This window comes from Cryptomeria japonica, chromosome 3 (genome assembly GCF_030272615.1).
Source record: "Cryptomeria japonica chromosome 3, Sugi_1.0, whole genome shotgun sequence".
Classification (NCBI taxonomy): Eukaryota; Viridiplantae; Streptophyta; class Pinopsida; order Cupressales; family Cupressaceae; genus Cryptomeria; species Cryptomeria japonica.
This window is the reverse complement of record NC_081407.1, coordinates 658,122,162-658,142,210: the sequence shown is the minus strand read 5'-3', so window position 1 is coordinate 658,142,210 and position 20,049 is coordinate 658,122,162. Positions and strand designations below refer to the sequence as shown.

The following is a 20,049-nucleotide window of genomic DNA, read 5'->3' as shown; positions in this document are numbered from 1 at the left end:
ACTGCAGAAGTTTGGTGCATAACTTTGGAAATTTCAGATCGACATTAGTAGAAGTAATGTTGAGAGTCTCTATAAAGTGCTCATACGGTTTTGGTAGACTTTTCAAAGTGATGACTACCATATCCTCTTCCTCCATTTTCCGACCAATAGCTTCGAGCTGATCTCAAATGTTCTTAATCTTTGTAAGATGCTCCTGTAAGGACATGCGTTCATCCATCATAATGGAGAACAATTGATTCTTTAGAAAAAAGGCTCGACTCTTGTCGGATGTCTCATGCAACTCCTTCAGATGCTTCCAGATTTTTGCAGTTGACTTGTCGGAAGGAATTTAAGGTAGCTGGTCATTTGTAACAAAGAGCTTGAGAAGCATGACAACTTCCCTGTTGCGGTCATCAAATTTGTCTGGATCGACTCCGGCTGCAGAAGGACGAGATTCTTTTCCCAAGACAAGATCATCTAGGCGGCGATATTCGAAGATTGTCAGCATGCGCTATTTCCAAGTGTTATAATTTTTGCCATTAAATCGCTGAATGCCTTCCAACATCAAGTTGGTCAATGACGCCATCTTGCATGTTTCTCGATGCACGAAAAATGGAAAAAAAAACTGAGAAGAAGCACTGGCACATAATTAAAAAAAATCAAATCCCAATGCAGAAACAGAGGTAGATGCAGGTACATACTTCAAAAAAAATGTACACATGACACGGATTTCAAAAAAATTTCGGGCTGACCCAAAAAATCCAAAGACAACCCATAAGTCCTTGTGAAAAACCCAAAAAGAATCTGCTGTCGGAATTTGGATCCGCTGGCTCAAAAATCGAGGCACAAAAATCGAGGCATCCAAAAAATTTTGACGATGACCTAGTTGAAATCTCGAAAAACCCACCACGAATCTGTGCTCAGAAATTTTTTTCAACTGAATTTGGAGGGTCAAAACCCTAGCCGAAAGTTAGAAAATGCGGGTTTGACCAAGTTGCAGGTTGCAGAAAAAAATGGCGGGTCTATGCTGCGCCGAAAAATGCCGAAAACCCTTGCCAAACAGACGCAAACAGGAAGAATCCTGTTACACGGTATGAACATAGTCCTTAACAACCTTAAAAAATAGAAGATTTCAAAAAAACGGACTTTTGAAAACAAAAAAAAATTCGAAAATCTGTAGCAAAACCAAGAGGCCCGAAAAATCTCAGAAAAGAATTCACAAATTCTTTATTCAATTTTTGATGCGTAATATGGTAAAAAATTGAATGTATTAACAATGAGCAAACATTCAATAAATAGGATTACAAAGAATTACAAGAGGGCAAGTTTCTAAAAAGAAACTGCCAATAAGATCGAGCAAGATCTTATTAAGATATTTACACTAAGTTTACAATATTGAGCATTAATAATAAAATAATAAAGTATTATTCTAATAATTGCTGGTGTAGCTATCTGTATCTTTTTGGAGCCTGTATCATCTTTGATCACCTTAGACATCTTTGTAGCTTTCTTCTTTTCAATCTCCTCTTGAGACTTGCCTAGAAGACTTTCCAAATCAAATACTTGCTCCTCTTCTTCAACCACAACTACCCTTGTAAGTCTTTCTCTAAGCCAATCTGGAATGGAAGACTTTATCTCTCTTACTTGCACTTCCTCGGGCAATGGCCGCTCGCCTCTAAAAGGACATGTTGCTTCATCATCATTTTTCCTCTTGTTGCTCATTAACACCAACTTGGAGAGGAAGAGACTAACTTGATGAGTGCTGAGGTGTCCTTCCTTTGTCTTGTTTATCGTTATGTACTGTGGATTCGATGGACTCATCTATCTCATAGACCTTCTCTCTTTGATCCTCTCCTTGACTTATTTCCTTTTCATGTCTAGAAGAAGCACTTGAGGGATGATCAGGATTTACTCTTTGTTTCTTCTTGGATGATTCTCTCTTTTCAGGTACCTCCTTTCTCTTCGACCCCTTAGAATGAGAAATGTTCTCGCTTGCACTCGCCTCTCCTTCCGTTCTTGTTTCTAAGTTGAATGTCATAGCTATGTTTTGTTCCTTCAACTTTTGATGCTGGACATCCACCCATATACGAGTACAACTCAAGACTGGATCCATCAATGCTCTCAAGTCCGCGACTTATTTCTCATCCCAATCTATCTTCACTTCTTTGTCTTCTTTCTCATAGGAAGATTGAAGATATCTGCCACTATCTTGTGCTTGATCTGCTACTCTATAAACTTTGCATCTCCTGATAAGATCCAAGGGCAATCGGGAGTGCATCTTTCTTTTTACCTCTACATCATTGTGGACTTTCATCCAAAAGTCCTCTACTTGAAATACATGCTTGTACTTCTTGCCGACTGTTTCTTCCATATAACCACTAGGATCAAAATTATCTCTTGAAGCAAAAGATGTGAATGAGTAGAGAGATAGCTCCTTTTCTGCATCTTCAACTGCTTGAGAATTAGGACAAACTTCAATTGAATTTCCAAGTGGAATAGGTATAGGGATACCATTCCCATGCTTATGTCTTGATGCCTTAGCACAAGTTGCCAACTGTCTAGTCACCTCAAGTAGTACTATCCTATCCGTAGGATACCTTGGCAACATATAAGGTGGTGAAGGACATCCATGAATTCTGATGTAGGTGAATTTAGGAAATTGAATGAACCACACACCATGTTTCTTCACGAGCTCTTGTGCTTCTGGAGATAGTCGATGGTGAATCCCTCCTTGTAGTGTCCCGGTGATATGCATTGTGAAAGTATCATTGACTAGCTTGTAGTAATTCTTAGGTGGATGATGCAATTGGGCATAAGAATCACATATTCTTATCTCTTTGGGCCCTCTCCCAACAACTACTCTGTGTGGTAGTCCCGCTTACTCAAAACATCTGGCTAGAGAATATATAACATATGAACTCATGTGGAATGACTTAGTAGGGACTAACCTCCTCAACTGCACATCTAGGTTGTTACTGATAATCTTGGCCAAATTGAACATCCCTTGAACGTTTACTTGTATAAAGAAGAACATCCACCTGTCGAAAAAGAAGGCTTGAGAGGCACCTACAATTCGATTAAGCATGGTTATCAAGTCTCTGAACTCTTCTTGGAAATCAATTCTGTGAGGTGTATTGGGTATCTTATTTAGGCGAGGCCTACTCTTGAGTAACCAATTCTTATTGATGAAATTCAGACAAGTATCAGGATCATCTTCGTAGATAGACTTTGCTCCTTCTAGGCTCTTGTAGATCATATCCCTCTGCTCTGGAAGATGAAAAACTTCACTTATAGCTCCCTCTGAGAGATAGGCGAGGATAGTCCCATCCTTGGCCACAATTGTCCTTGAATGTGAATCATAGTGCCTGGCACATTCAATCATTAGCTCATGACATCTGATTGTGGGAGGGAAACCTACCCCCTTGATGATTCCACTCTCAATTATCTTCTTGGCTATGGGTGATGGCTTGCCGATGTAGGGTGCTTCTCGAAACTTCTTCACATTGAAGTTTCCTAAGTTGGTGTCTCCAATATTGCTCCACTTGGACGTGATCCTCGTCTCCAAGTCGTCACTCCTTTGATCTTCTTTAATGAGGGCTTGCGCGTAGAGGATCCACTCGCCTTGGGGGCCATCGTTTGTCACCTATGAAAGGGTTTAAGTTAGGTTTTAGGTATAGTCACAAAGATAGGCGATTCAAGACCTTAAAAAGAACAATTGAACTTCAATTTGAACTTAAATGAATAAGCATTGAAATTTACAAATCAATCTAAATAAGAAGACCTATCTTTACAAAAATAATCTTTATTGAACTAAATCAGATCTTCATTAAATTTAGACATTGATCATACCTCAATCTTGATCTTTGAGCTTTAAAAGGAATGAACCTGAAAAGGGGTAAATAACGTCTTGCTATTGAATTTACCTCCTTCCTAAATGCTGTTCAAAGAAGTTTGTTCTGCTAAAAGCTTCAGGTTTGCACCTTAAGCGAAATCTTCAGCATTTGGGGAAACTTTGTTCAAGAGAGGGTAAGGTACCTTCGGGTATTTTATTTTGTGTTTGATCGTGTATAAAAGACACATCAACAGGTTGGGAAGGCAACAGATCTGATGTTTGCCTGTGGTTAACGAGCACTACCGTAAATTCAACATGGTATCAAAGTAGGTTCCTTCTATAGAGCCTAACCGCTTGAAGGTAGATCCTGTTCTTTTGAGGGAGTTCAATCAAAGTAATTTGCAGACGAAAAAATAATGGCGAAAGAAGAAGGAAAATTTGATGATTTGGCGAAGGAGATTGAAGTCCGAAGGCAAAAATATGGGACTGTGACAGTGCCCTTTACGACTCCTTTGAGTTGCGTTCCTTTTCTTTTCAGCTGAACAAAGCATTATCGGTGGTCTTGATGTCAAGTCCCTGTAGTGCTCCTGTGCAACCAGAGGCTTCTGGATGCTTTCGCAGCTTCTCGCTTCGACGAAATCGGGAGCTGAATTATGAGAAGCAATCAGACGAGAAAATTTTGATTCCGAAGAGTAGAAAGGCTGCGTCTTGGTCACTCAAGAATGCGATCGCTGGATTTCATTTTCAGAAGACATAAGTACATTAGGAATAATGAGAACAAATGATGAATCAAAAAAGGGTTGTTTTGTCGAGGAAGTCAGGAAGGTGTACATAAAACTTTCGCTTAAGGTGCACTCAGACAAAAACAAGGCCCCTGGTTCTGAGGAGGCCTTCAAAGTTGTCTCCAAGGCGTTTCAGTGCTTAAGTGATGAAGAAATGCATCGGAAATATGATGTGTCGGGCCCCAAGGAAGACTTCGAAATTGCTCATCAACATCAACACTTTGCTTGGAGACACATAACTCATTTGGGTTTTTTATGACAAAGGGTTTGATCCTGATGAAATTTTTCGACAATTCTTTTTGGTGGAGCGAGTCCTTAGGTCGTTTTTTTCACCCGCGCCCACGTTGCCAGATCACGGGCGGTTGCCACCGGTAGTCGGATGCAAGAGGGGGATTTCAAATTGTTTTCAAGCGCCATTTTTATTTTTAAAAAAAAAAAACAGAAACATCCGGCGGTCTTGCTCGTCGAATTGATCGAAATCTCAACAATTTGACAGGAAATCTTGTAATACTAGACATCGGGAGATCCGAGTAAAGAGAATTCATGGATGGCAATAAGGATGATGTGCTGAAGTGCCTGAAAATCGACAAAGAGGCATTGGCCGCTGGAGATTCACAGCCATTAGATCATCACTAGGTGCTTCGGTGTGATCAATCCAAGTGAATGGAAATTCCATTGCTGAGAAAAATTATAAAAGATAAGTACTCTTTATGTTTGAATAATGTTCATGAATTTTTCATTAAGTTATGCTACATCATTGAATAGTGAATCATGTATTGACATTTCCCCTGACTATCATTATCTCTCTCTGAAATGCTTCTAGGACGAATCAGAGATTGCATTCAAGGAAGGAAGATTGCTTGCATTTCTTCGCAGAGGAAGAATCAGCATTCAGAGGGAGTCTGACATATCGTCAGAAGTAACCTTGGACGAAGAGGATAGAAGGTTGAGAGGGAGCTTGATGCTTCAGCTTTAGAGGAAGCATGACGCTTTAGCTTAGAGGAAGCATGATATTTCAGCTTTAGAGGAAACATGACATTTCAGCTTCAGAGGGAACCTAACATTTCAGCTTCAGAGGGAGCCACGTCATCATGAAGATTGGGTTAATGAGTTCTTCTCTGTGAGGGAGAAGTTCGAGGTGCAATCCCTTGTTAATGAGTTCTTCTCTGTGAGAAGAAGTTTGAGGTGCAATCCCTTGTTAATGAGTTCTTCTCTATGAGGGAGAAGTTCGAGGTGCAATCCCTTGTTAATGAATTCTTCTCTGGGAGAAGTTTGAGGTGAAAGTCCTCGTTGCACCCTCTGGGAGTAGGTATGGTGGATCCACCCTCTACGAGTAGGCATGGTGGAGATGCATTCTTCTCTGGGAGAAGTCTGAGGTTAGAGCCCTCGTTCCACCCTCTGCGAGTAGGCATGGTGAGCCCACCCTTTGCGAGTAGGTATGGTGGGTATCATGGAAAAAATTCCATGATATGCTTGTTCATCCTCTGGGAATAGCTATGGTGCACATATCATTCATGGGAGTAGCCATGGTGGTAGTCACTATGTGACTTGATTATTCAGAAGGAATCCTCCCTAGCTAAGAGGGAGTGTTGTTGTGTAGCTAGGTCGGATCCCTTCTAGGGCCGACCTAGTGCACAAAATGCCAAGTGGCCTGTCGGCCTTGGCATTTGGATATCTCAGTTGTATGAGTCTAATTTGGGGCAGGCCCTATTTGGGCAAGTCACTTGTGTGTAACTTGTGATTAAGTTAAATGTAACTTGCAACTAACGGAGACTCATAAGTTACTTGTAATATATAGGTTTGACCCTATCCTTGGCGCCAAAAGTATATGGCTGACTTGAGGTCTATTAGGAGGTATTGATTCATATATATGCAAGGTCATGATTGCATCAATAGACATGAAGTCAATAACATGAAGGACATGTAGTGTGCTCGGGGGTGACGATAAGAGCTTATCATCTATGGTTGGGAAGGCAATAGACCTGATGTTTGCTTGTGGTTAATGAGCACTACCATAAATTCAACAATATATGGGATAATTTCTTATTTTGCAATTGTGATAAGCTATTTAGTGCCCAAACTGAGTGAGGTGTTCTCCAGATGCACACTTAGATGTATCGGTCTCTATTTTAAATGGTAGCTGAAAATCTATTAAGGCAAGCATTAATGTGCTGCCGAGTCTGCATTTCAAACCCCTCCACTACATATTGCAGTTGAACTGTTGAATGTTGCCTTCCCTCCACCTTTTGTAAATTGACTTAAATACCAAGAGATGTGTGAGAAATCAACTACAAATATTTGATTGAAATTGTCTAACCCCAAGAAACTGCAATGTTTTGTAAGCAGTGTTAGTATAAACTATTCTTGAATAACATGGATCTGGCTATATTCACTTGAAGTTTATGTTTGTCAATGATGTACCCCAAGTAAGATATCTCTTTCATATGAAATGACCACTTATCTTGATTGACATAAAGCTTGTTTCATCCTAGGGTGCAAAGAACTTCTTGACTATGGTTCACGTCTTCTCATTTTTTGCCAACGATAATTGTCATCTAGATAGACAAGAAGAAAGTGAAGGAGCATAGAATGTTGTTGGCATAATAGCCAAGCTAAAAGGTATAGCTAAACATTCAATTAAGCCTTCTTTTGATTTGAATGCACTTTTCATATACTGTAAGGTTTAATGGGAACTTGGTGATGGTGATAGTGCAACTTAAGGTTTATCTTAACAGAGAAGTTGACACCACAAAGGTGGTCTAGTAAGTCTACTTCATGATGATCTTGTGCAATATTCTATTGTTAATACATATTGTCATCCTTCTTTGGTGCAAGCTCGTGGTGGCAATTTGAGACAAAATACTTATAAGATCACCATTTGGGTTGTAGTTTCTTACCCAAACTCAAAATTTTAAACCATAATGTCCATTCCATTTATAGAAGAAGCCAATGGATTTTAAAAAACTCTTGGGACGGGGCCCAAAAAATGTAAAATACAAAAATTTATAAAAGATCTTCATTTTACCATAAGTTGAAATATTGTGTTTACTTAATAGCTAAAATCTTGTCTATTGTGTTGCAAAATAAGGTCTGGTTTATGAGTGACTTGGGCAAAAGAGAGCAATGCCTTATATAATATATATCTAATCTTACCTCCTGCACTTGCATCCTTTTAGAATAGCAAATACCACCGGCAGAAACTAAAACCCATAACCCGAGAAAAATCTGCAAACACAGCACTTTAGGAGACACAAGACCAAACTAAGAACTACATGACAATTGCTTCCCAAGCAACAGCGTTTCAGGCCAACACTTGATGACAGGGCATCCTCTTTGTACTCCTGACTGGTACATAACAGAGTTACTATCTTAAACATAGCCCTAAAAGTTCAATGCTGGTCTTTAGATGATTCTGTATTAGCTGGGATTGAGTTTCTTTTAATGCATGCTCCTTGACTGACCTCCTTATCATATGAAAGTGAACACACAAAAGCATGTCTCCTCAAAAGCAGACAGGGTTCTATAATTACTAGGCCCTGGCATATTTGTTTGCTTAGAATGTTGGCTCATTCCTTGTATTTCTTTAAATATTGTGTATTGCGGAAGATATTCAAATACAAATCGATATCTGAAAACACTACAAATCTTTAAATATCCAGAGTCTTTGAAGTGATCGACTGACTTCTCAACATCTTTGGAATGATAATCAAGAGTTTCAACTTAAAAAAGCATTTAACTTTTAGCATATTGCTCATAGTGTAGAATCTATTATTAAAACTTTTTATGATTTTTTCTTAAGTATAATTCCTTTATTGGTTACATGTAGGGGATGGATTAACAGATCAGGTGAAAGATTTAGCCAACACAGAGGTAAAATGCCATTGTGGACTGTTTTTATTTTATGCTTCTTGTTAGCTATGAAAAATCTGAAAATGAGTGCCTAGATGGTTTATTGAAGGTTTGCCCTTTCCAAGCTGTGCAATGAGTGTGTTTGGTTGATGATCTCTAAGTCTTAATGTTTTTGACATTTTTATACCAGAGACCCAAATAGCTTAATGAGATGGGACTATGTATGGGAAGATGTCGTTCTCTTGCAATCTTAATAAATTTGTATTAACTAGGGTTTGTTCTTATCTCAACAAAAATAAGCTTATGTCAAGGAAAAAATAAAAAAAAAGCTGCAGATCACATGTCAAAAATAACTTTTATTTTCTTAAGGTACCTATAAATTAGTGCTTATCAAGCTATATATGCAGACGATGCAATTATATTAGGTATGCCACATATGTACAAAGTTATATTGAACAACTCGATATGGTTTTTTATCATTTGCAAATAATTACGTATAATAAAAGTAGCAACTTTACAGAAATAATTTTTTTATAGTATTGCCCCCAGATGACTAAGTACTGATGGTAAGCAATAAAGCATATAGCTAGAATGCTCTAATTATTACCTTTATGATAAAAACAAGGCTCTATTGTGTAAGAGTTATCAAAAACAACGATCTCTTAGTAATATATGTTTGAGCATTACAAATGGATGAAATGAAAGAATGTTTTTCAACCTATTGTCAGTCACTTTAAAGGCCAGATGAAGATGAAACAAGGTGAGAAACCGGGAGATTTCAACTAGAAGACAGAGAAGTTGTTTGAACAAAAAAGAGCATCATATTAATCCTGAAGTTTAATTTTGAATCACATGATTGGTGACGGTCTTTATATAGAGAGAAAGAAAATGAAATGCATTTGACACCTTACACAATTTCTTATTCTCTATGAAAGTAACATTGTTTTACAAGTTCCAAATGTGACATTGGTAGATGATTAGATACATTTGAGATATATTGAAAATATGAATACAAGCAGTCAGAATTTAAATTGTTGATTTTTTCCCTCCTTTATTTGGAAAATATCTCTCTATCTTTCCAATATGGTATATCATGGTCCACTTCTGTGTAACGTTCAGTGTCTTGGTGCCAAAAATGTATCTTTTGGAAGCAAAGGATAGAAATCTGGAGCTATTTTCTGTGCACGTACAACTTACACCTCATCTTCTAAATGTAATGACATGTTAATGATCAAGATGCTGGCAATAACTACATCACAGATACCAAGATGAGCTGGCAAAAAATGTGGATACATTTGATGGAATAGCTTGTAAAATTTTTTAAGGTCTGACCTTGTAGGTTTGAGCTTATGATGATATTAATATTATAACTGTACTCCTAAAAGTATCCGTTTTTGTGGGTCATGGTACTTGAGTAGTTGCACACAAGGGGAAAAAACAAGAACAACTTACAAAGACATCAGTTAAAAAAGAGTATATAATCAGATTGTGGTGGAAAGTTACCAATCACCAGAGCAAAAAACAAAAAAGCGTATGTGCACACACACACACACAGCAAGCAAATAATAATAATCTTATTTGGAACTTGGCCTCAAAATATTTTACATCAAGCAATATTCCAAGAGACTAATGAACTTTCTGATTAATCAATGTTTTAAGAGTTTCAAAGACCTAAATATGATAATGCTCTGATAGATTAGAGGACTTTATCATAACAATACCCCAAGAGACTAAAGGTCATTTGTCATCATATGACTTCCTCATGGAGTTTGAGGACTTAACTACTCAATAACATGTAAAATCAAAGGATTTCTTTTTATCAATGCTCAGTGGTTCAAGGACTTCATTAGATAAACACATTATGTAAATCGAGGTCAGACCTGGTTCCAAGTTCCAAGTATTTCAGGATATCAGTGTCTTAAGAAATTTTCAGATTTCACTGTTGTCATGTTTCAAAGGCATCATGAATTGATCAATAGGATATTGATTTCAGGCACTTTTACAGTAGTTAATGTACAAAAATACATTGGCATTTATTTATTGAAAGTCACAAGAGCCTTTGAAAGCACAAGAGCATCAATCATATTAATTCAGAAATTTGCTAAATCTCTTTTGGATGAATTGCATGAAAGCCTTTGTCCAATGTTTTGGGTGAGCTACCTTACAATCATTAGGGCAGTTAAATCAAAATGTTGTGAGAAATCATAGATCACCACAAGGTTACAACTTAGTATATTCTCAAAAGGCTAAATTGGTTAAAAAGAGGGTTTGGTTGGTAAAAAAAGAGTTATAACTTGTTGGATGGATTTTAAGTTGTTTTATTGATCGGTATTGGATGGATTTTAAGTTATAAAACTATAAACTGATATAATTCTAGACTGAGCTCAGTTCAATACATTTTTTAAGAGGACTATAAAATTGTAAAGTAATAAGGTTAGCTAGGTTTTTATTAATATAGATTTTTTTTTTTTTGAGAGGTTAATTGTGGATTTTATAGGGGCCCACTCCCATTAAAAGATGAGCTTAATGTTAGGAAATTGCTGGAAATTTATCCAATCTCTAATCCAATAAAAGTATTGATGAGATTCAATGCTTTAGACTATACCCAATGAAAATCCGTGATTGTATGCAAATCTGAAAATCAAGTTGTCTTATTATGGAAAACCATGGAGATACTCATCTTCTTTGTTATGTTGCAAATCACCACTTTAACATGCTTAATAATCCTATCTTAGATGAACTTAAAACATCAAAGAAATGAACATTACTTCGTCATAATATAGTAGCAGTAAGGATGCATAAATCAGCAACACAAGAACATCTCACAACATAGGATTTACACGGAGCAACCCATTTGGAAAAAAAATCCACCAAGAAGAGAGGTCTATGCTTGTATTATCTTCATGAAACAGAGATTACATGTACAATCCTTCCTTCCTTCTTGTCAACCTTCAATCCAACAACACTTGTGTACAAATATGAACTCTCATATGTCTCCATCTCAAGCACTCAATATATAGACTTATGGAAGCCCAAAATACCATTATAAAACATTACTATGGGTCAAAACAAAATTCCAAAATATCATGGTAAAAATCCATATGACCCACCATAGAAACCATCATCATGCAACCCAAAATAGCCACTTACAGATGCTCTTACAGCTGTCATGAGGCATGTCTCATGCATGGGCTCCACCAAGGTAGCAATATTCTGTCATAGAATTTTTTGCCATTTGTCATAACCAAAATAGATGCTCTTATAACATCTTACATGTGTCCCAACAACCCATATGGAAGAATCCAAAGGGGATGCCGTATTTTATCTTTTTCTTAAAGTCCAAATGGTGAAAGTAACCTTGTCTTTACATGAGCTCTTTTACAGCTGTTGGTAAAATGGTTTCATCCCTTATGGGTAAATTGCAAATAACATTAGAGGAATAAAGAATACAAGGATTTACAAGGTTGATGACACTTTAATTCTAACATTTAATACAATAAAGCAAGAAAGCTAAGTCCTTATGGCTATAACATTCTACACTACACAGGGCCCACAAGAGATACTGGTGCAGGGCACACATCACTCCAAGCAAGCAATTTTGGTTTGTTCTAAGTTTTTTGTGTTGTCTTTCAAGTTGTAATAATGGACCAACCATTTGGGACTCAATGGAGCCATGGTTGAGTTGTCCAAGCTTTTGTACAGGATATTATTAGCCTAGAAAGTTGTCATGCTGATGTTGATCACAGGTGTAGTACTCTAAAAGAGAGTCATCATGTAATAGGGGTTTAATGTATTATTTTTTAGGTCTTCTAGGATGCTTAGAGGGCCTTAGGGAGCTTGGTAATGCATTTGAATGCAAAGCTGCATCCTAAGTGTCAAAAAATGTAAAAGTTGCATTTTTTATGTTGGCGGTGAAGAAGTTGGTCCTAACCAACTGAACCAGGTAGTTTAAAGCCCAAGACATCATCATTGTATGGGTTAGAAGATCTGGAATGAAAAAGCAAGTTTTTGAGTTGAAAGAAAATCTTGTTTGATGCCGTTTTGGACTGTTTTCTTGTTTTTGTTGCATTGTACGACCCAATATGGCCTTAGAAGAAACTACTTGCAAGGGATGAAAGAAACTACTTGAGTCTACTTTCCAATAAGGTAGCTTAGCAAGTTTGGTTGTGTCTGGTTGCAGAGATATCATCCATTCTCTGTGACTAGGTGTAAAACCCTTGACAACTAGGGTTTAAGCAAGAAATGGCTCTAACCTGAGCATCCATTGATGGCACCAGTTGAAATCATGTGGAATGCTAGGTTAGGGTCTGTAAATATGTTTAGAGTAGGTTTTGTGTCTTTGCAGTCCTTTGTGGTGATTGTACAATGAAAGCCTAGGCTCACAACTACGAGTTGGTGAGACTAGGACAACAGGAGGTGTGCGTTTTCTGAGCACATATGGATTGATTGAGCTAAAGTTGGAATATGATTGGAGACTTGGTTGAATGTCCTTTCAGAATCCTTGAATGGTTTTTGCAGGTGAATTGACTGGTGAAGGTGTTTAAGACCAAATTTGTAAGTCACCTGGGTAGGCCTAAACCCTTGAAAATATGACAGTTTTGGTTACCCTATGTGTACGGAGAACCCGGATGGCATTTTGAAATATTGTATGTAACTCTGAAAAGGGTGTCCATAAATTTAATTTATTTGTGTCCTTGTGTGGAACGATTTCAAACTAAGGCCTAAAAACCGTGATAGGAGGGCTAATTGTATTAGGCCTATTTGGAGCCCGGTAGAGACCTAGCGAGGTTGGAAAAGCTTGGTGATGGGGTTGAAGGTGATCAAACCCCTCAAAGTCATCAAAGACCTTATGTAAGATCATTTTGCACACCTAGAAGGAGTTGGTGAACGAAGATCATTTGCAGAGGTTGTTGGAGCCCTTAGGAGTGGTGGTAGAGATTGAGGTGGAATCCTCAATTAGGAGTTGGATTGTTAACGATCAGTGGCTATACCTTGGAGACAAGCCAAAGTGGTTTAGACCTTGGAGGTCTAAGTAGCAAAACTCTTAACAAGTACCATTGGATGGGCTTGAGGAGCTAGGGGGTTGAAGAGAACAAGGAACCCAAGAAGGTGAGCAGGATCAACTCCAAGAATCTCTGCATTAGATACATACAAAAAGCTTCCAAACAATCACCACCTTTGTGAAATTTAACTATTTGACAGCTTTGAATTAGAAACCTTCTCATCTGCAACAACTTGTACCCTAGGGTTAAGAGAAGACTGTTGAGTGGCTCTTGTGATGCTATACTTAGAAATAGATGGAATGGTGAAGAGGCTTGGAATTTCTTCGCAGCCATCATTGAGAATAACCCATAGATTGTCAACATACAGAGCTAAATCTTTGATAGACTAGTGCCAGGCATACATGCCACTTGGATAGACAATGAGAGAAGCTTTTGAGATCAGCAGTCTTCTCTATCTACATCAAGCGAGTGGCTGCATCCTCCAAGTCCTGCAGGCCTTGCTCATAGCAAACTGTTATTAAAAAGGCATCTTTAGAAGGGAGGATTCAACTGAGAGTCCAGTCCTATGTGTTAGAATCTAGAACATGGGCACCCAATTGTTAGTAAAATCCTCAGAATTTGAGGCTCTAGTCCTTTGCATCCTAGAATTGCAAAGTCCTTCCTCCCCCAAAATCTCTTTGACAAAACTTTGGGATGCCCCCAATCCAAAATAAAAAATGTGTCTGAGATACCTACAAACACAACATCATTGAAGGGTGAGTCACAACCAAAGAAGCCATGTTTCATCTTTTTGCCCCTATAAACCTCCAAATGCCACCCGCAGTAGACCAAATAGAAAACAAACAAAAATAGAGAAAAGAAGAGTGAAGGCAGTGATAAGTAGTATGTATGCATGAAATTAACTTGGGCATTGGGGTGCCAATAAATGCAGCTAGAAGTAGACCTCTTTTAAATAGGATAGTGGCATCCTTAAATATTGCCTTGCATTATTAAGGTGAGGGGTTTCCATTTTATTACGATGGTGACAAATGGAAATTTGAAAGGGGAGGTATTGTGTATGCTGAATTGTACCTATTTGTAAACCCTAACGAAGCCAACCACTAACCCTAGATCTACAAAAGCATTGAACAAACAACCAATAGAGAACTACAAATGCATGCAAATAACATAAAATAAACAAGTATACCTTCACATGTAAGAAAAGCTCATCTCCGTTTTGTTCTCCTATCCCCTATGATCTTGTATTAATGGTGTTTTCTCTCAAATTTGTATGCACTTTCACAAGAGCTCCAAGAGGAATGCATGGTGGTTGTGATGATTTAAGGCTATGATTGTGATGATATATGCTCTAGATAGATTTTGGTAGAGTATAGTTATGCTCAAATTATGTGTGATGTAGAATGAGAGGAGGAAGCCTCTTTTATAGAGATCATCTTGACAATGGAGGGTTTAGATTAAGAGGTTAAAATGTGAATGGCCAAGATCACATAGTTAGAAGGGAATCAATAGGATTGAAGGGTAGGTAAAGATGAAGGGAGGAGATTAAGAGGTGGAAAGTAAAAGATAAGAGTGAATAGGATTAAAAGGTTAATTTGAAATGGAGGGATGAGATTAAGTGGTGGGTTGACTTTGGAGAAAGCACAAAATGAATGAAGAGACAATTGACACTTGTCACATGCCTACGAATTTAGATTATGATCCATGTGAACCATTTGGAGGGCTAGGATTAAAGAGGAAAAAGACGAGTGAATTAATTAATTAAATAAGAAATTAAATAAGAGTATTTATTTAATTAATAGAGGAAAATGGCTAGATAAATTAAATAAATAATAAATATTCACTTAATTAAGGGCGGGCAGTTTTAGGTGTCTATAGTTGTTACCAAAGGGAAATTCTTGGCTTCTATAGTGGGCAATATATTGTATTCTTTAGGATCATTGCTAGATTTAGTGGCAAAAGTCATTTGTGTGCTATGAGCATTAGCAAGGCCATATATTACATGATTGCACTCCCTGTAACACTTGCTAAACATTATAGTGTCAAAATTTCTGCTAATTTTACTTCCTCCATAATATTTCCCAATTTCCAATCCTTAAAAGTTTTGTTGATACACCCTTGAGTAATCCTTTACTCCCAAGAATTTGCACATTTAGGTGCCAACCAATATATAAGACCTTCAAGCAACACCAAGGCTTCATCTTCATTATTTGTCTTCGGTCGTAGGAAGAAAGAGCCACCTACAAACTAGACCAAGGGAGATTGCACTACAATACCAGCATTAGCAGGGCAAGGATTACCTTTAGCCGCTTGTTCAAAATTTAATTTGAAAACCTTGTTCTCAGAGGTTTCCAAGAAGAATTATGCTTTGATGTTTTATCAATTACCTCATTGACAGGGGAATTAATATATAGATTGTTAATATAATTAACCAATTAAATTTTGATTAGAATTCAAATTATGATTTTGTAATCCTTTTTTATTTTAATTCCGAGAAAACCCATTGGTACTTAGTTTTCTCAGGGAATTTGTTTAGCTGTTGAAGTAAATTTTACACACCTGCGGCTTTTAACTTCCAAATATTCAAATTTTTTCACCATAATGTATTATTAATACTGACAACATGCACGCCTAATAGATTTTATAGCCATTTAACATGCATTTTTCAATAATTGTGGCTGACATTGGTATGAATTTGGTCTACATTCTTTGCAGATAAAAAGCATTGTTGATTGGCGTAATTTCTACCATAGAAGCTACATGTAAGATATATTATTCATTTGGTATCTTACATCTAGGGTTGTTTTGGATTGATTTGACCAACATTCTTTCCTTTTGGATTCTTCTTAGTTGTTGCATATGAGAAGTCTTGTTCAATATTTTTGGGAGCTTGTGAAGTCTAGTAGAATTTGTTCAGTTGAAATAGGAATTGTGTTGTACCCATACATATTCTTGAGCACATTTGAAAACAGTTCTTAATTAACTTTTCATCGAACCTGACTTAAAGCAAGGGGAAATTGAAGAGAAAAAAATAAATTGCTAGAAAACTGACATGAAAAATGACTTTTTATCTTTCTTTTATCCATGGATAAATTTAGAAAAAAGGTTTCCAATTTTTTTAGGACAAAAATAAAGAATAGTTTAAGTCAATTTTAACTTGTCAACATTGTATGTAATGTCCCCTGTTAGGGTCTTCCTGTTTCAAAATTAATCATTCATTGTAATGTCCCCTGTTAGGGTCTGCCTGTTTCAATAATTAATCATGCATTGTAATGTCCTATGTTAGGGTCTGCCTGTTTCCCAATAATTAATCATACATTATTATGCATTAGTATGCCTTAAATCAGATTATTAAAGCTAGGGAACAATTGTTATTCATAATACAAGCGATAATTACCATATTTAAGCTGCCATTACTTTCCTAATTATCAATCCTAATGGAGTATGGGGAATTACTTGTTAGGGCACTAGGAAACCATTCTCTACAAATAGGCCCAAGGGTTTCAGGAACACCTGTCCATACCAGCTCTTGGACTCACCTATTTTAGGATGGATTTACTACCCTCCTAACAAAACCAACCTATCCCAATGAGGGAAAATAAAGAATAATTAAGGATTAGGTCTGTATATGCTAATCTCTCATGCATTATGAATGCCTATGTAAATAAATGAAATTAAGCATAATTGTCAAATAAATCTGATTCTCCTATTGTTAACAAATATAAATCTTATTGGCATTATCACTGTTATATGTATACAGAAGAATTAATGAAATAGTCTATATTATACCATAAATATGTCCCTAATTCCCAATAGAATTCAAATATAATATTTTTTAATAAACATTAAGTTTATGGAAGAGATACAGCATACCAATCTGCTGTCACATTAATGATTGCAATAATCTAGATGATCTGCCTGTAAATCAGTATTCTGTTCCTTCCATGATCTATATTTATATGTCTGTTGTTCTTTAATACCTTCCATCTGTGGTATCTGCTCCAAATGGAACCCGTTTTTAAAGGATGTGCCTCTTGGCCATCATATTTCCTTTCATAACTAATTTGTCTCTTCAAAATGTTATTAGTAGTGCTAAGTGCTAACTAATGCTTAACTGCTGTCTTGGATTAAGAAATGAAATCTCACATCACTAATGAAGGAAATCACATATCATTAGGGAATGATCAACTAACTAATATCATCATCCTATACTTCTATCCTTGAAGTAGTCGACAGTAATAATGCTTACCGATTGATGAAATTGTTATTCACTCATTGATTTGACTGTCATGGGGGACGGTTAGATTGCTTGCTCACTGCAGGGGGTATGACATTTTCTTTTTGCTAACCGATTTGGGAATGGACTAACAATATATGTAATACAATCTGTGTATGATTGGGGCAAGATGCATGATTACTGAAATTGTGAAGTCTTACATTCATAAGACAATTTCATAGCACGTTTCTGCTGTCAGATCGGGGGCATGACATTGTAACTGCACTATGAAATTTAATCTATATTTGTGCTTTATTTGCTGTACTAGAAAGTAAAAGTCATGCAATAGCATAAAATTATAGTAAATAACATATTTTGTTAATAGTTCAGGGTAGTATTGTTCTAATATATATAGAAAGAAAGTATAATAAACTTCAAAAAATGACTAAAGTCAACAGGACTCAAAAATACACTCAGTAACATCAGAGAAGTACTCGGAATCTAGACTATGAAATGTAACTAAACTCTTAAGCACTAAAGAAGAAATTAACAAGATGGCAAGTGTTCAAGTGGCAAAGTTGGACAGCATTATTTTCTAAAGATATTGCTGTTTAAGTCACATTTATTGACAAAATGGGTAAGTAATCTAGAGAAACTCAAATTATGTACTGTCCAAACAAAGAAAAAGATTTTTGCTTGAATAAGCATTGTTTTGTTATTATGCTTTTTAGAGAAAAAATATTGCCCACGGTCTGGAGTACAATATGTTAGAGAAGACCTCAAAGGTTTTGCCTCAAACAAGATGTGCATTGTCTCAATTTCTTGAGGTCTGTGTCACTCGAGACACACTCCCAAAGAAATTAGTTAATGCAAAATAGTATTTGTTAGGCTAAGTATAATTAATTTTGAACTTTGCATATAAAATATGTGGTAAATCTGATATAGGACTCTTGAATGTGTAGATGCCAGAAGTTTCATTTTATTCTGCACTTTGCTATGTGACGTTCACATTAACACAAAAAGGATATAGCAATGATCTATGCAGACCATCTTGCACTTGTAATGCCAAAATGTGTAAGGCCTTGCAAGATAATCTACTAGCTCAGCAACAAATTCATTTCATAGATAAAGTACTGTTCTGTTTTGACTAATAGAGTTTCGAGCACTGTCAACATCATAATTTTAATACTTTAAACCTATCATATACCATCCTTCTGCGTGGCATTGAATTCAATGGTTTCTGGTTGGATGTATCAAGTCAACTTGGCTGCCACAATTAGTCAATATTAAAACTCGAAACCTAAGCTCAATGAGTTGCTGCTCCTGAAGAAGTACAATTCGTACTATGGCATATTTTTGGTCTCAACTTCCTGAAGACACTTTATACCAATGCCACCACCAATCAGAGGCAAACTATGCATAACTGGTTGGTAGAATATGTTATATATGTGGATCTCTTAATCATTTTTTTGGATAAAGTTTTTGCAACTGCAAAAAAAACTGATGGCATTTTCCTTAGAAAGAGGGAGTAATATTTATTACCTTATTCTATTTTATGTATGTACTTTATCTTGTTCTATCCCTGCGTTTCTGGTTGTGGGATAGGGGAGGTTCTGGGCAAGGGGTAGGGTCAGTCCAAGGCTTTCAAAAATGTAGCCTCTTTAGGCAACTTGGAATAAAATTGATTAACAGTTAATTTATCGCATCCTTCCATCCATCTGAAATAATGGACACCCCTGTTTGTTTCTTTGAATTCCTAATGGGAGCCTATTAAGGGTTTAAACTTTATATTTTATACTTGCTTTACCAGTAATGTGCTGCACACCTTAAAACTTGAGCTTGTGTACCCTCATTTACTTTTCTCTTCATGTCTTGCCAATGTGGGGGTTGAACAACATTGAAGGACAAACCATGTGCATATAGATATCTTGTAAAGGTTTGATCTACAATTTCTCTAATGTCAATCTGAAATGCTCTTCTCTAATTGCACTCTCATTTTCTTAACATTGGCGCGCTCTTCTTCACTCTTATTAAAAAATGGTTGGTTCTCTATTACAACATTAGGAGAGACACAATGAGATGGAGAAGCTTGGGCCTCTACGATCCTCTTCCTCTCCTCAAAGGATGCTCTACTGTTGGCAAACTTTGCATTTGCTTCCTCTTGCTCTTTGATATATTTTGCTATTTCATGAGGTCACAAACCTTTACCATCCTTTCTTGGACATGCTTTAATTATCATATTGGGAATGGCACAAAAATGGGCTTTCACTCGGCCATACGAGCTAGTATACTTCTAATTACTAACATTGTATTTCTAAACAAATGTCTCACCACCTCAATTTTTTCGTATCATTTGTACATGCCTCCACAAAGGTGAACTTGGGTTGACTC

The 20,049-nt window shown here is 36.7% G+C and overlaps 1 protein-coding gene across 1 annotated transcript in view; it reads left to right on the top strand.

The window, feature by feature from the left end:
• LOC131033779 (membrane-associated progesterone-binding protein 4) overlaps nucleotides 1–20,049 on the top strand; it is a 71,731-nt gene that overhangs the window by 23,797 nt on the left and 27,885 nt on the right. Inside the window, exons 5-6 of the mRNA XM_057965069.2 lie at nucleotides 8,420–8,463; nucleotides 16,158–16,204. Of these exons, the coding sequence (XP_057821052.2) occupies nucleotides 8,420–8,463; nucleotides 16,158–16,204 (91 nt within the window). The remainder of the gene's footprint in view (nucleotides 1–8,419; nucleotides 8,464–16,157; nucleotides 16,205–20,049) is intronic.